Here is an 18,053-nt window from a genome sequence, read left to right on the forward strand (position 1 = left end):
CACTTAGCATTATGTCTTCAAGGTTTATTGTCTATGTTGTGACATACATCAGAACTACCTTTTAAGACTGAATGATATTTCATTATATATACAGGGTTCGGCACAAATAATGCCCTGTTTTTATTTAAAAAACCATAAGCATGTAATTCTGTAACAACAATATCATACTCAAGCACACTATATGACATTTTAGGTGAAGTGTTCAAATTAAAACTAAATTATTACACCCCTACCCACCACACTCAAGCAGGCATTACTTCTGCCTGACCCTGTGTGTGTATATATACAAACACACACCCATATTTCATTTATCCAAATATCAGTCATGTCTGATATTTTGATTTGCATTTACTTGATAATTATGTTTAACAGCTTTTCATATTTTAATTGGCCATTCATATAACTTTTTTGCTCACTTTTAAAAAATGTTATTTTCTGCTGTGGCTGGTGTGACTCAGTTGGGCATCGTCCTGCAAACCAAAAGGCTGCAGTTTCAATTCTTGGTCAGGGCACAAACCTGGGTTGTGGGTTTGGTCCCCAGTTGGGGAGTGTACAAGGGGCAACCAATTGATGTTTCTCGCATTGATGTTTCTCACCCTCTCTTTCTCCCATTCTTTCCCTTTCTATAGCATCAATAATAGAAAATAAATAAATGTTTTCTTATTGCTGATGTGTAAGCTTTCCTTGTGTAGTCTAGATACAAGTCCTCTATTGGGTATTTGTATTGTGAATACTTTCTCTGTGACTATGGCTTACCTTTTCTTTCTCTCATTATTTTGGGGTGATAATAATAGAAGAAGGCAGGTTCATCTTTTTGCCATCATAAATCTGAAAGTTTATTTTTGTAAATTAAATGTATTGTGACATTGGTTTAATAGGGTCATATAGGTTTAAGTGTACATTTCTGTGATAAATGTTCTGTGTATTGCATGTGTGCCCACCACCCAAAGTCATTTGCTGTTACCATTATAATCTCCTTTACTGTCACCCACTCACTTCCCTGTGGTAACCACCATACTGTTTTCTGTCTTTGTCTATGAGTTTCAGTTTTATATACCACATATGAGTGAAATCATATGGTTCTCAGATTTTTCTGACTAACTTACTCCTCTTAGCACAATATTCTCAAGGTCCATTCATGTCACAAGTGGCAGTATTTCATCTTTTCTTATGACTGAATAGTGAAGTATTCCATAGTATATATCTACCATATCTTTTTTTATCCAGTCCTCTATTGAAGGACACTTTGCCTCTCTCCATGTCTTGGCCACCATGAATAAAGCTGAAGTGAACATAGGGGTGCATGCATCTTTGCAAATAAATGTTTTCAGGTTTTGGTGTTTTTTTTGGTAGATAAACTCAGAAGAGGGATTGCTGGGTCATATGGTAACTCTATTTTTTTTTAAGATTTTATTTATTTATTTTTAGAAAGAAAGAAGAGGTGGAAAAAGGGAGAGAAACATTGATGTGCAAGAGAAGCATCAATTGGTTGCCTGTCACTTGTACCTGACCAGGGACTGAACCTGCGACCTAGCCATGTGCTCTGACCGGGAATTGAACCATTGACCTTTTGCTTTGAGGAACAACACCCAACAAACTGAGCCACTTTGGTCAAGGCTGTAATTCTTTTCTTAATTTTTTGAGAAACCACCATACTGTTTTCCATAGTGGCTATACCAGTTTACATTCCCACCAGCAGTGAATGAGGGTTCCTTTTTCTCTATAACCTCTGTTAACACTTGTGATTACCTGTCTTATTGATAATGGTTGTGAGGTGATATCTCATCGTGGTTTTGATTTACATTTCCCTAATAGCTTGTGAATTTGAAATCTTTTCATATATCTGATGCCCATTTGTATGTCTTCTTGGAAGAAGTGTCTGTTCAGGTCCTTTGCCCATTTTTAATTAAATTGTGTGTTGTTTGGTGTTGAGTTGTATTAGTTCTTTATATATTTTGGATATTAACCCCTTATCTAAGCTGTTGTTTGCAGATAACATTTCCCATTTTGTTGGTTGCCTTTTTGTTTTATTGTCAGTTTCTTTTGCTGTACAGAAGTTTTTTAGTTTGATGTAGTCACATTAATTTATTTTGCCTTTACTTCCCTTGCCTTTAGGGTCAAATTTATAAAATCTTCTCTATGACCCAGGTCCATAAATTTAGTACTTATGTCATCTTCTATGTAATTTATTGTTTCAGATCTTATATTTAGGTCTTTGATCCATTTTGAATTAATTAATTAATTATTTCTATTTATTTATTTTTAGAGAGGGAAGGGAGGGAGAAAGAGAGGGGGGAGGGAGAGAGAGAGGGAGAGAAACATCAATGTGCGGTTGCTGGGGGCCGTGGCCTGACTGGGAATCAAACCTGCAATGCTTTGGTTTGCAGCCTGCACTCAATCCACTGAGCTACGCCAGCCAGGGCTGAATTAATTTTCGTACATGGGGACAAACTGTAGTCTAGTTTCATTCTTTTGCCTATTCTCCCAGAACCATTTATTGAAGAGGTTTTCTTTTCTCCATTGTGTGCTTTTGGCTCCTTTACAAAAAATCATTTGCCCATATACTTGTGGTTTTATTTCTGGGCTCTCATTTCTATTCCACTGGTACCAGGCTGTTTTGATTATCATACTTCTGTAATATAATTTGAGGGCAGGTAGAGTGATACATCCTGCTTTGTTGTTTTTACTGAGGATTGCTTTGGCTCTTTGGGGTCTTGTGGTTCCATACAAATCTGGCAATTTTTTGTTCTGTTCCTTTAAAAAATGGTATTGGGCCCTGGCTGGTGTAGCTCAGTGGATTGAGCATGGGTTGCAAATCAGAGTCACTGGTTCGATTCCTGGTCAGGGCACATGCCTGGGTTGCGGGCCAGGTTCCCGGTGGGGGCCACGTGAGAGGCAACCACACAGTGATGTTTCTCTCCCTCTCTTTCTCCCTCCCTTTCCCTGTCTCTAAAAATAAATAAATAAAATCTTTTAAAAAATAAATAAAAATGAAAAATGATGCTAGGATTTTGATGTGTATTGCATTAAATCTGTATCTTTTCATTTCGTTGTGCCTTTTTCAATCTGCTTTAATAATGCTTTGTAGTTTTCAGTATATAGGTCCTTCACATCCTTTGTTAGGCTTATTCCTAGGTATGTTATTCTTTTGGTTGCAATTGAAAAGGGAATTTTTTTTCATTTCTTTTTCTGAAATTTCTTTTTTAAAAATATATTTTATTGATTATGCTATTACAGTTGTCCCATTTTCCCCCCTTCACTCCCCTCCACCCTGTACACCCTCTCCCACCGATGTCCTCCATTTAGTCATGTCCATGTGTCATACTTTCTTTAGCTTCTACATTTCCCATACTATTCTTGCCCTCCCCCTGTCTATTTTCAACCTACAATCTATGCTACTTATTCTCTGTACCTTTTCCCCCTCTCTCCTCCTCCCACTCCCTTGTTGCTAACCCTCCATGTGATCTCCATTTCTGTGGTTCTGTTCCTGTTCTAGTTGTTTGCTTAGTTTCTTTTGGTTTTGCTTTAGGTGTGGTTGTTAATAATTGTGAGTTTGCTGTCCTTTTACTATACATGTTTTTCTGTATCTTCTTTTTCTTAGATAAGTCCTTTTAACATTTCATAAAATAAGGGCTTGGTGATGATGAACTCCTTTAACTTGACCTTATCTGAGAAGCACTTTATCTGCCCTTCCATTCTAAATGAAAGCTTTGCTGGATAGAGCAATGTTGGATGTAGGTCCTTGCCTTTCATGACTTGGAATACTTCTTTTCAGTTCCTTCTTGCCTGCAAGGTCTCTTTTGAGAAATCAGCTGACAGTCTGATGGGAACTCCTTTGTAGGTGACTGTCCCCTTATCTCTTGCTGCTTCTAGGATTCTCTCCTTCATTTTTACCTTGGCTAATGTAATTATGATGTGCCTTGGTGTGTTTCTTCTTGGGTCCAACTTCTTTGGGACTCTGAGCTTCCTGGATTTCCTGGAACTCTGTTCCCTTTGCCAGAATGGGGAAGTTCTCCTTTATTATTTGTTCAAATACATGTTCAATCTGTTGCTTTTCCTCTTCCCCTTCTGGTACCCCTATAATTCGGATGTTAAAACATTTAAATATGTCCTAGAGGTTCTTAAGCTTCTCCTCATTTTTTTGAATTCTTATTTCTCCATTCTTTCCTGTTTGGTTGTTTTTTTCTTCCTTCTGGTCCACTCCATTGACTTGAGTCCCAGTCTCCTTCGCATCACTATTGGTTCTCCGTGCATCTTCCTTCATCTCTTTTATGGTAACCTGCATTTTTTTCATGTACTTTGTGCCCAAAATCAACCAATTCTGTGAGCTTCCTGATCACCAGTGTTTTGAACTGTGCATCTGATAGATTGGCTATCTCTTGGTCGCTCAAAAGGATGAGTCCTGGGGCATTGAACTGTTCTTCTGTTTGAGGTATGTCTCTCTCTCTCTCTTTTTTATTTATTATTTTTGATCTGGTCGCTCCTGTTACGGTGAGGGGCGGAGCCTTAGGTGTTCACCGGGGCTGGGCACCCCAGTTGCTAGATTGTGACGTTGTATGTGGGGGCGGGGGCAGGAGGGAACAATGGCAGTAGCTCCGTTCTCCTGGGACCTCAGTCCCTTCTCTGGGATTCTGGGTTGCACGCTCTGCCCTGCTCCACAATTGCCACCTCACTGGGTCTGCCAGCTGCTGCTTGCGAATTCAGGGTCCATCTCTGCGATCTTGTGTGCCCCAGATGCCTTACGTGCTCCTGGTTGCCTTATGCGCCCACTGCTCTCTGCGCTGCGACCTATGCTGCGACCTGCGCCCGGCTGCTCCTCTCTGCCCTTCCTACCGGTCTGGATGAACGGGTCTGCTTCAACTTTTTGACTGTCCGACTTCCATTCAGATAAATTCTCTATCAGTTCTGGGTGTTACTCTGCCTCTAAATTGTTGTTGTTCTAATCTTGGTTATGCGCAGAGGTACGGTGCATCCACCTATGCCTCCATCTTGCCGGAAGTCCAAATGCTGAAATTTCATTTTTAGTATATAGGAAAGCAGTGGATTTTTGTACATTGATTTTGTATTCTGCAACTTTACTGTATTTGTTTATTGTTTGTAATGGATTTCAGATAAAGTCTTTAGGGTTTTCTATATACAGAATTGTGCCATCTGCAAAGAATGAGACTTTAACTTCTTATTCTCAATTTTGATGCCTTTTATTTCTTTTTCTTGCCTGACTGCTGTGGCTAGGACTTCCAGAACTATGTTGAATAACAGTGGTAAGACTGGACAGATTTGTCTTGTTCCATATTTTAGAGGAAAAGCCTTTGGTTTTTCACCATTGAGTATGATACTGGCTGAGGGTTTGTCATATATGGCCTTTATTGTGTTGAGATACTTTACTTCTATACCTATTTTTCTTATTTTTCTATACCTATTGAGTGTTTTCATCATAAATGGATGTTGTGTTTTATCAAATGCTTTTTCTGCATCATTGGTAAGATGATAAGATTTTATCCTTTGTTTTGTTAAATGTGTGTTGCATTGATCAATTTGTGTATGTTGAACCATCCTTGTGCCCCTGGAATGAGCCCCATTTGATTGTAATGCATTTATTTTTTAGTGTATTCGATTTGCTTAGGATTTTTGCACCCGTATTCATCAGAAATGTTGGACTGCAGTTTGTGTGTGTGTGTGTGTGTGTGTGTGTGTGTGTTATCCTTGCCAGGTTTGGGTATCAGGGTTATATTGGCTTCATAAAATATGTTAGGAATTATTTATTGCCTCTTCATCAGTTTTTTTGGAAGAGTTTAGGAAGGATAGATGTCAAACCTTCTTTGAATGTTTGGTAGAATTCACAGGTGATGCCAGCTGGTCCTGGACTTTTTTAGGGGGAGTAGTTTGATGGTTGTTTCAATTTTCTCACTGTTTATGGGTCTACTTAGATTTTTTCATTTCTTCATGATTCAGTTTAGGAAGGTTATATATTTCTAGCATGAAAGTTTTCTTGAAGTGCTTTGCTGCCTGGAGGTAGCCTCCAATGGAGTGATTTGGGGAATGGGCAAGATTATATGGAATTCCTTCTAAACTATTTTATTAAAGTATCATTGTTTTAAATGTTTGACTGTCTAAACCTACCCAGAGAATGATTTGGTCTGAAAAGAATAGTTTTCTGCTCTGGTGCATTCTAATTCAATAAAAAGGTGATTTTTACCTTGGAACTGATTGACACTGTTTCCTAAGAAAATAATTTAAGACAAGCACTAAATTAAATTGATCATTGCCGTGTTAATTATAATTGTGAGAAATGGAATTATCTGGATGTCCAATGACAACAAAACTATGGTATATGTATGCTGTGGAATAGTATGTACAACATAGAAAATATGCCGTTGTGCTAAGAAGCTGACTTTAAGCTCTGGTTACAAGTGTGTAAAATATTCTATATAATCTCTGGGTTGCAAATATCCCATCTGTAAAATGGGATGGTAAAGTAGCTGCCTCATAGGGTTTTCATGAGGTTGGAGGGAAAGAATGCCCCTGAAGTTTTAGCTCATGCCTGAAAAAGTAAGTGTGCAGTAAATGCTAGCTGCTTCTGCTGCTGCCCTTATACAACTTGATGGTATATGTATAGCAGCTATGGGGTTACTTGTTCCACTTACCTCTTATTTTCTTTCCTTTTTTTTTTTAAGATTTTATTTATTTATTTATTTAAGATTTTATTTATTTACCTTTAGAGAGGGAAGGGGGGGAGAGAGAGAGAGAGAGAGAGAGAGAGAGAGAGAGAGAGAAACATCAATGTGCAGCCGCTGGGGGTCATGGCCTGCAACCCAGGAATGTACCCTGGCTGGGAATCGAACCTGGGACACTTTGGTTCCCAGCCCGCGCTCAATCCACTGAGCTACGCCAGCCAGGGCTTAAGATTTTATTTTTATAGACAGAGGGAAGGGAGGGAGAAAGAGAGGGAGTGAAACATCAGTGTGTGGTTGCCTCTTGTGTACCCCCTACTGGGGACCTGGCCCACAACCTAGGCATGTGCCCTAACTGGGAATGGAACCAGTGAACTTTTGGTTCACAGGCCTGCACTCAATCCACTGAGCTACACCAACCATCAAATTTTTCAAAAATTTTACAAATTTTTATAATTTATTTGGGTCCTCTCCCTTTTTTTCTTGATGAGTCTGGTTAAAGGCTTATTGATTTTGTTTTATCTTTTTAAAGAACCAGCTCCTGCATTTACAGATCCTTTGAATTGTTTGTTTAGTCTCTATGTCATTTAATTCTGCTCTGATTTTGATTATTTCCTTCCTTCTACTCGCTCTGGGCCTTGTTTCTTGTTATTCCTCCATTTCTTGTAGAGGTAGGGCTAGGTTGTTTATTTGAAATGTTTCTATCTTTTTAAAGGAGGTCTGTATTGTTATGAACTTCCCTCGCAGAACTGCCTTCATATGTTTCATATGTTTTGGGCTGTTGTGTGTTCCTTTTCATTTGTTTCCACATAGTTTTTGATTTCTTCCTTGATCCCATCATTAGCCTATTCATTGTTTCATAGCATGCTATTTAGTCTCTATGAATTTGAGTGTTTCTGAGTTTTTTCCTTGAGGTTGGTTTCTAGTTTCAAGCCCTTGTGGTTGGAGAAAATGCTTGGGATGATTTCAATTTTCTTAAATTTGTGGAGGCTTGTTTCATGTTCTGTCATGTAGCCTATCTTCTTACAAGTCTAGGAAGCACAGAATGTCTCAACAGGTACCCAAAGAGGCCCATTACAAGACACATCATAATTAAAATGGCAAAATTCCAAGACCAAGAGAGAATCTTAAAGACAGCAAGGGATAAACAGGAAGTAACATACAAGGGAGCCCCAATAAGGCCGGCAGCTAACTTCTCAATGGAAATGCTCCAAGCCAGAAGAGATTGGCAAGGAATATTCCAAGTAATGAAAACCAAAGGCCTGCAGCCAAGGCTACTCTACCCACCAAGGCTCTCAATTAAAATGGAAGGCCAAATGAGCTTCCCAGACAAAAGAAGCCTCAAAGAGTATACCTCCTCCAAACCAGCACTGCAAGAGATGCTAAAGGGTCTGCTTTAAGAGAAGGAAGAAAAAGAGTGAAAGAGGAACACAGGTACAAAGGGGATAAAATGGCAATAAATAAGTACCTATCAATAATAACCTTAAATGTAAATGGATTAAATGCTCCAATCAAAAGACATAGGGTAGCTGAATGGATAAGAAGTCATGACCCACCTCAGAACAAAAGAGCTACACAGACTGAAAGTGGAGGGCTGTAAACAAATACTCCAAGCAAATGGACAGGGGGAAAAAAGCCAGAGTGGCAATACTTATTTCAGACAAAAGAGATTTCAAAACAAAGGCCATAAAAAAAGACACAGAAGGACACTTCATAATACTCAAGGGAAGAATCCATTAAGAAGAAATAAATATTTTAAACATATATGCACCCAACATAGGAGGACCCAAACATATAAGGAAAATCTTGGAGGACTTCAAGAAGAATATAGACAGCAACACGCTTATATTAGGAGATTTTAACACCCCATTGTCAACAATGGATAGAGCTTCCAAACAAAATATCAACAAGGATATTGTGCAACTGAATAACGCATTAGATCAAATGGGCTTAACTGATATATATATATAGAACTTTTCACCTCCCCCAAAAAGCAAAATACACATTCTTTTGAAATGACTTAACTATTTTAGTTTCTTTGCCTTTCCATATACATTTTAGAATAATCTTTACAGTAACAAAACATCTTGCTGGGACTTTGATAGGAATTGCATTAATCCTGTATATTAATTTAGGGAGCATCAACATATGTTGAGTCTTCCAATCCATGAACATGTTATATCTCTCCATTTATAACTTATTTTTTATAAGAATTATATAGTTTCAGCATACAAATACTATAAGTGTTTTGTTAGATTTATACCTCACGTTTCATTTTTTGAGTAATTGTACATATTGCATTTTAAATTTCAGTGTCCATATTTTTATTACCAGTATATTAAAATAAGGTAGACTTTGTATGTCTGTCTTGTATCTGTGGTTTTGCTGAATTCACTTACTAGTTCTAAGAGTTTATTTTGTAGCTCTTTGGGATTTTCTCTTAGGCAATCATGTCATCTGCAACTAGGGACAGCTTTCTTTTTACTTTTCAATTTGTGTGCCTTTTATTTCCTTTGCTTGCCTTATAAGAAGTTCCAGGGCTCTATTGAACAATATTGGTGAGAGTAGATATCCTTGTCTTGTTCCTGATCTTGGGGGAATGTATTCCACAGTTTTCACCATAAGTACATATATACTGTTTTCTGTAGGTTTTTCATAGATAGTCTTTATTGAACTGATAAAATTGTTTTCTGAGTTTTTATCATTAATGGGCATTGAACTTTGTCAAATGCCTTTTCTACTTCAATTGCTAGACCATGTGATATTTTTCTTATATGGTAGATTGCACTGATTGGTTTTATAGTATTGAACCAGCATTTCATTCTATTTTTTAAAATATATTTTATTGATTATGCTGTTGTCCCATTTTCCCTTCTTTATTCCCTTCCGCCCTGCACACCCCTTCCCACCCTCATTTCCCTTCGCTATAGTTCATGTCCGTGGGTTGTATGTACAAGTTCTCTAGTGTCTGCATTTCCTATGCTATTCTTAACCTCCCCCTGTCTATTTTCTAACTATCATTTATGCTTTTTATTCTCTGTACCCTTTCCCCTTCTCTCCCCCTCCCACTCCTCCGCAGATAACCCTCCATGTGATCTGTGATTCTGTTCCTGTTCTAGTGGTTTGCTTAGCTTGTTTTTAAGTTTGGTTTTTAATAGCTGTGAGTTTGTTGTCATTTTCTGTTCATATTTTTTATCTTTTTCTTAGATAAGTCCCCTGAACATTTCATATAATAAGGGCTGGGTGATGATGAACTCCTTTAACTTGACCTTATCTGAGAAACACTTTATCTGCCCTTCCATTCTAAATGAAAGCTTTCCTGGATAGAGCAATGTAGGATGTAGGTCCTTGCCTTTCATGACTTGGAATACTTCTTTCCAGCCCCTTCTTGCCTGCAAGTTCTCTTTTGAGAAATTGACTGTCAGTCTTATGTGAACTCCTTTGTAGGTAACTGTCTCCTTTCCTCTTCCTGCTTTTAAGATTCTCCCCTTCTCTTTCATCTTGGGTAATGTAATGATGATGTGCCTTCATGTGTTTGTCCTTGGGCCTAACTTCTTTGGGACTCTCTGGGCTTCCTGAACTTCCTGGAAGTCTATTTCCTTCACCAGATTGAGAAGTTTTCCTTTATTATTTTTTCAAATAGATTTTCAATTTCTTGCTCTTTCTCTTCTCCTTCTGTCACCCCTGTGATTTGGATGTTGGAACGTTTCAAGATGCCCTAGAGGTTCCTAAGCCTCTCCTCATTGTTTTGAATTCTTGTTTCTTCATCCTGTTCTGGTTGAATGTTTATTTCTTCCTTCTGCTCCAAACCATTGATTTGAGTCCTGGTTTCCTTCCTGTTACTATTGGTCCCCTGTTCATTTTCCTTTATTTCACTTTTTCATAGCCTTCATGTTTTCTTCTATGTGTGACCATATTCAACCAACCCTGTGAGCATCCTGATTATCAGTATTTTAAACTGTGCATCTGATAGGTTGGGTATCTCTTCATTGCTTAGTTGTATTTTTTTTTCTGGAACTTCGATCTGCTCTTTCATTTGGGACATATTTTTTTTGTCTTGGTATGCCTGTTATATAGTAAGGAGCGGGGCCTTGGATGTTCACCACAGTGGGGCAACCCACATTGCTGCGTTGTGATGCTGTATGTGGGGGAGGGGTCTGAGAGGGAACAGTGCCACTTGCTCTGCACTGGTTTTCAGTCACTTCCCCCACTACCCACATGGGAATTGGGTCCTTCTGGTGCCTATTCCTGATGGGTGGAGTTGTGTATGTTCTAGACCCTATGGGTCTCCAACAAACTTGCCTGTAAGGCTGGGAGTTTCTCCTGCCACCTCAACCCCCCCATGTGTTTTCAGTCAGAGGCTTTGAGGCTTTATTACCCCTCACTGGAACCCTGGGTTGTGTGGTCTGTCTTGCTCCCCGGTTGTTCCTCCCAGTTTATTTGCACACAAATTTGAGACCACCTGCTCGGCCAGCCGCTGCCTCACCCAGTCCTCCAGCCACTGCCTTGCTACAAGTCCTTTCCACCTGGCTGTCCATCTCTGCCCTTCCTACCAGTGTGGATGAATGTTTCTTCTTTAACTACTTGGTTGTTGGACTTCCATACAGTTCGATTTTCTGTCAGCTCTGGTTGTTTCTTGTTTTTAAATTTGTTGTTGTCCTTGTTTTGGTTGTGCGAGGAGGCACAGTGTGTCTCTCTATACCTCCATCTTGGCCAGAAGTCCTGCATTCTTGAACTGAACCCAAGTTAAGGTGTATATAATTATATAATGCTGTATATGGTGTATATAATTTTATATATTGCTGAATTCTGTTGGCTGACATTTTAATAAGGACTTTTATGTCTATATCCATGAGGGTGTTCTGTAGTTTGTTTTGGGTTTTGTTTTCTTTTTTTGGTGATGGTGGTGGCAGTAGTTGTATTGTCTGGTTTGGTATCAGAAAAATTTTTCTTCATTTACTGGTGATGAAATATGATCTTTCTTCGGTTTGCAGTCCGGTGCTCAGTCCACTGAGCCATACCAGTCAGGGCTGAACTTTCTTATTTATTTTGTTAATGTGGTGAAATGAATTGATAGATTTCTAAAATATCAAAACCAACCTTGAATTCCATGAGTAAATATCTAAAAATCATGATATATTATTTTAAAATATATTGCTGGCCCTGGCTCGCATAGCTCATTGGATTGAGCATGGGCTGTGAACCAAAGTGTCACAGGTTCGATTCCCAGTTGGGCCACATGCCTGGGTTGCAGGCCACGGCCCCCAGCAACCGCACATTGATGTTTCTCTCTCTCTCTCTCAAAAATTAATAAATAAAATCTTTTTTTTTTAAGATTTTATTTATTTATTTTTTTTAGGGAGGGAAGGGAGGGGGGGAGAGAGGAGAGAGAGAGAGAGAGAGAGAGAGAGGGAGAGAGAGAGGGAGAGAGGGAGAGAGAGAGGGAGAGAGAGAGAGAGAAAGAAACAGAGAAACATCAATGTGCGGTTGCTGGGGGTTATGGCCTGCAACCCAGGAATGTACCCTTGCTGGGAATCAAACCTGGGACACTTTGGTTCCCAGCCCGCGCTCAATCCACTGAGCTACACCAGCCAGGGCTTAATAAATAAAATCTTTAAAAAATACATTGCTGGATTTGATTTGTTAATATTCTCCTAAGGATTTTTGGTCTAGATTTTTAAGATTTTATTTATTTATTTTTATAGAGAGGAATGGAGAAAGGGAGAGAAACGTCAGTGTATGGTTACCTCTCATGCGCCCCCTACTGGGGACCTGTCCCACAACCCAGACATGAGCCCTGACTGAGAATCGAACCAGCAACCCTTTGTTTTGCAGGCCAACACCCAGTCTACTGAGCCACACCAGCCAGAATTGGATTTTTTCTACTTTTCTAATGTCACTTAAAGCTCTAGTTTTCCCTTTAAGCACTGTTTTAACTTTATCCCACAAATGTTACAGTTTTCTTATCATTCTGTGTGAACTATTTTTAACTTCCCAGGTTATTTAGAAATGTCTTGCTTTATTTCCAAATATTTGAGAATATTTGAGACATCTTATTATCAGTTTCAAATAGAATTTTGTTATGGACCAAGACTATCCTCTGTCTGATTTCAGTCCTTTGAAATGAGGTGGTACTAGTTCAAGACCCAGCATATGTTAGTCACCATCCCAGGTGGACCTAAGAAGAGTGTACATTCTGCAGTTGTTACATGCTGGGTTCTTAATGCCTTCAACCCACTTTTTAAAAAATTCTGTCCAGAAGTTATGATTATCATCACGAGAGGGTTAGTCTGATATAAGCTACTCTGACATTACCAATGTTATTTTTATATATTGTTTCTTCATAATATATTCTCTTTGAAAGCATTCTAATGGCAGATATATTAAAATATAATAGGTTGTAAACAGGTTATAGTTTGTATGATTCGTTGTCTGTGTAAATACGTATTTTTATCCTATATATGTGCTTTAAAGCAATTGTAAGATTTTTGCATATACTAAATGATACTGTTTTTTCATTAATATGCATACTCCTTCTGGAAAGTTTTATTTTTTATGTTTTATTACATCAATTAAGGATGTGACAGAATATGCATTATTAAGCAACACCTGATACAAAGCCTGACATAATTCTTTACTGAATTTAATTAAAGATTCATCTCTTTCTCAAGGTATACTGCCTGGTTTCTTCTCTCCACGGTGGTCTCACATCTGAAACATGGCTACGGATTGGCTGGGCAGTATTGTGTCCATCAACTGTGGGGATAGCTTGGGTGTCTATCAGGGAAGAGTGTCAGCAGTGGATCAGGTCAGCCAGACCATTTCTCTCACCCGGCCTTTCCACAATGGAGTTAAGTGCCTTGTGCCAGAAGTCACCTTCAGGTGAGTGTATCTTCCAAATCTAATCTTGTGGTGAGTGGAGCTTGAACCAAAGCCAGAATGCCAATAGTGTATTGTGTAGGACAACTTTTGAGTAGTCTTCTTGTCCAGGTGAGATTTTGCAGTATTGGATCATATAGTTAGCAGACTGTCATAATTAGCTTTCAGGGTTTGTAAAACATTTTCTGATCTTTGTCAAGTGTGGGATATTATGTTATTTAAATGGGTCAAATTCAGAATTACCTCTTTGTTTTCTTTTATGTTTTTATATTTTCTTTCTCAGTTTTATATCACTGTGCTTTCTTAATCTAAGGTTGTTACTTATTTTCCCCAGCATAACTGTAGCTCTTCTTATAGATCTGTATTATAATTTATTTCCAGAAGCACACTGTAGCCAGTAGCTAAAGTCCTTAGTTACAGAAATGTATTTTTCTTAGTGTTTGCTAGCATACCTGAAGTTGAGTTGTCTTCACATCCCTCTTTTCACCAGTTTGGCCAATTTATGTTAAAAAAATAAATAAAAGACTCTTGGGCAAGAGCTTCCTTAACTTTCTGAACAATACTCACACGTAACCTTTTTTATAGGTGTATCCATTGTTATTTCTTACCTCCTCTGAAGTCTCAGTATAAGAAATACCCTTTGTGTTCAGGGCTCACCTTATCATGTATGCTTTATTTGCTATCCTTTTCTATCTCCTTTGAGACCCTAACCATCTTTTTTATGTCTTTAGTTTCAACCATTATACTGTCTTTTTCCTCTCTACATTCTAATATCCCCAGGCCTCCCCCACAGTACAGGCATTCCCCCCACCCTACATATAACTTGCATTTGTAACTATTATTTCCTTCTCTGTACACCCACATTTCTTTTCAGAGCAAAATAATCTGCCTTCATTTCCTTTGTGGCTTCATTCTCTAGTCCCTCCTTACCAGACTGTATCTTTTTTCTAACTTTACCATTTTGCTTAGCTAGCTCTTGTCAAGGGTACAGATGGCCTAATTGCCAAATTCAGTGTCAGTGTCTCAATTATAATCTATGCAAATGCTCCCTAACTTTTTTTTTTTAATCCTCAGCTGAGAACATTGTTTTTTGTGGGTTTTTTTTTGTTTTTTTTTTATTGCTTTTAGGGAGAAAAGAAGGGGGTGGGGTGGGAGGAGAGAAAAACATCTGTGTGAGAGAGAAACTTTGATTAGCTGCCCTGTTGTACGGGGATCAGATCTGAGTCCTTTCAGTCGATGGGACAGCTATCCGGCCAAGGGAGCCACTCCCGCCAGGGCAAGCGCTCAATAACTTTCGAAAGTGTCTGCTTCTAGTTCCTCTGTTATTCCTTTGGGTTTTCTTTTCATGTTTTCCTCCATTCCTTTATCTCTTTTCCAGGTTCCTTTTCTTATACTCGCTTTTTAAGATTGGTTTCTTCAAATTTCTATCTTTGATTCTTTTCTCATCCTGTACTCCCTAGACAATCTCATGTATACCTTCTTATACATTAATGAGACCCCAAGTCTTTTTTAGTAGTAATAATAACCATTTATTGAGTTCTTAATAACTAAATACTAGACTTAATGATGTGCATATATCATGCCATTTATCCCTATAAGACTATTTATAAACTGGCTATTGTTGTTACTGATGACTTCTCTGTTTGCCTATACCAAATCTTTAATTTAGACCCATTTTCTGAGCTCCAGACACTTTATTTTAATTATCTATTGGGCATTTCAAGGTGGATATCCTTAAATCTTCAATTTAAGATTGTCAAAGTTGAACTCATGTTACCTACAAATTTCTTTTCCAAAAATTTACCCTTAGTAGGTGACTAATGACACTTTTCACCCAAGTTAGAAACTTAAGAATCATAATAAATTTTTCTTTCTCTTTGATCCTCCTGTTCAGTTAGTCACCAAATCCTGTGGGTTCCAAATGTCGCATGGTTCCAGTTTCCTTTCTCCGTTTTCATTGTCACTTGCCCTGTTTCTCTCCTCTTATTTCTTGTCTGGTCTCCTAACTGGTGCTCTGACTTCTAGTTTCTCTGCCTACAGCCACCAGAAAATTCTAGTGTGATTATGACTGGCCCCTAATTGCCTCCATAGGCCTTACCCCCTAGTGGCCTGCACAAGCATCTGACCCTTTAGTCACACTGTAACATTCGCATGCATCAAGTGGGCCACACATTCTCAGCCTCTGAGCCTTGGCCTGAGATGCCTGTCCTGCCTGGCCAACTCTTATTTTCCATCCCCCAGACTTAGTATACAAATTTCATCCGCCTCTGCCAAACTAATGTCTTTATTTTCCTTTTGGGTTCTCTAGTCTCCTATGCACACCTCTGTCATAGGAGACTATGACAAAGTGTTATAACACTTTAAAACAGTTTTCCCTTTTTTATTGAATTTATTGGGGTGACGCTGGTTAACAAAATTCTACAGCTTTCAAGTGCATAGTTCTACAACACATTGTCTGTACACTGTCCAGCGCCCCAAGTCAAGTCTCCTTCCATCACCATGTATCCCCTCTTTATCCTCTTCTACCTGCCCCCAGTAGTCACCACACTATGGTCTATATCCATGAGTTTTTTCTCTTTTGTTTTTTGCTCAATCCCTCCACCCACTCAGCCCCCAGTATGTAACACTTTTGATTGTCTGCTTGTCTTTTCTCTGACCAGACTGTGAGTTCTTTGTGGGCACTTATTGCTTTTCATCTGTATACCCCATTCCCAGTGCAAGGCTTACCACATATTAAGTACTCTGTATATGCCTACTGAATGAGCAAGTGGGTGAATGAATGAAAAAAGCTGTTAAGCATTCTGGAAATCTAAGATGATGATAGTTTTGTGATTAACAATATGGCTCATTAAAGTGCAGTGCTGTGTCAGTGCTGTGTTGGTGGTTGAGCTGTGTGTCTTTAAGCTGTTTGTCTCTACCACCTTTCTTAGTTTTTGCCTGTGATAACTCATTGAGATGCAGCCCTACAAAGATGTAGCTGGTTGCTATTGATTCCAGTTTCATCACTGTTATATTTTTTTGAGAATTGGATTGTTTTGTGTGTTTCAGGGCAGGTGACATTATGGAATTAAAAATTCTAGAGATACCAGGTCCTGGAGAAAACCAACATTTTGGAGACCTTCAGACAGATTTAGGCTCCTCTGGTGTTGGGTACCAAATGGGTATCAATCAGAATGGCATGGGCAGGTTGGTCAAGAAGCCAGCCCCTTCCAGCAGTGCCCCTCAGAACATCCCGAAGAGGACCGATGCAAAGAGCCACGATGCTGCCATCTCCCCGCAGCAGCAGTGCTCCAGGAGCTGTGTGGATAGGCATGCAGAGCCCTTGAGTCAGTCCAGAAGTTTTCGTCGTCGGCACAACTCTTGTAAGTCAGAGCACGTTGATTATTTCTTCTTAACCTGATGTTCGAGGGCTATAAGTTCTACCCACTGCTATTCTTTAAAGAATCCTTTGTTACTCTAATATAAAAGGATGTTGGCAGAGCTTCACAAAAATATACCATGGTTCTCTTATTCCAGGGCTATTTCCTCAACTACTAAGGGAAAAGAAAAAAGCTGCTAGAGACTCACACCAGTCCCTCCCCTCTCCTACTACTTCCTTTTCTTCAAGAAAACACCTGCCTAGACTTCACATAGACAGAAGTGATAGTGTTTTTGATCTGGTAACTGATGGTTGTAGTGATATCTGAGTTGAACCTGCACTTAAGCTGTTCCAAGGGATTCTCGGATGACTTTTCTTCTTGTGATTTGGCTCCCATCCTCAATTAGAGGAGAGGGAAGTGACTTGTGTAGACATCTCTGTGATCTTAGTTTCAGATTGATAATTCTGAACTTGCTGTACTCACTGTCTGTGCCGGCATGGTTAATTCACTTGAATCTGGTTTGCTCTGTGACATACTCATTGACATAATGTGAATCTGTTACATAATGAGGAATTATAACAGATTCACTGGAGTCTGTGTGGCACTGATGTCGGGTCATCATTTGAACTTTTGAAAATACCTGATTCTGTGAATAAAATTTTGAAATTTGAAAAAATGTGTTTCAAGATACTTTTCTTCAGTGCTTCCTCAGTAACTATCTGAATTACCATGATTGAAAACCTGAGACTGAAATTGAATTGTTACTTCTGTATCCTTTGAAAAATTATAGAACACTTGGATAGAAAATGAGTCTTGCCATTTAAACTTTAAAATCTTCACTACTTTGCTTTATTTTCTCTTTAGAAGAACAAAAACAAAACCAGACCTTTTTTTTTCTTTACTAAAAGTATTGACTTGTTTGTTAAAAGTTTAAATACTCAAGCAGTTTATAATCTCATATACTTGGAGATCATTTTTATTAACCATTTATATATTTTTCAACATATTTTCTCCCTGTCATTAATATCTGATATTAGTATGGTGCATTTGTTACAATTAATGAACCAATGTTGATACATTATTATTAACTAAAGTCTATATGTTATTCATCTAGCAAACACATTACATTTAATAGTCATATTGC

At 38.6% G+C, this 18,053-nt stretch overlaps 1 protein-coding gene across 1 annotated transcript in view; it reads left to right on the forward strand.

The window, feature by feature from the left end:
* The window catches only part of EDC3 (enhancer of mRNA decapping 3), a 73,166-nt gene that overhangs the window by 12,467 nt on the left and 42,646 nt on the right, over positions 1 to 18,053 (forward strand). The window contains 2 exon segments of the mRNA XM_028507773.2: positions 13,343 to 13,553; positions 16,599 to 16,912. Of these exon segments, the coding sequence (XP_028363574.1) occupies positions 13,390 to 13,553; positions 16,599 to 16,912 (478 nt within the window). The 5' untranslated portion in view covers positions 13,343 to 13,389.

The sequence above is a fragment of the Phyllostomus discolor genome, chromosome 1 (assembly GCF_004126475.2).
Source record: "Phyllostomus discolor isolate MPI-MPIP mPhyDis1 chromosome 1, mPhyDis1.pri.v3, whole genome shotgun sequence".
Lineage (NCBI taxonomy): Eukaryota > Metazoa > Chordata > Mammalia > Chiroptera > Phyllostomidae > Phyllostomus > Phyllostomus discolor.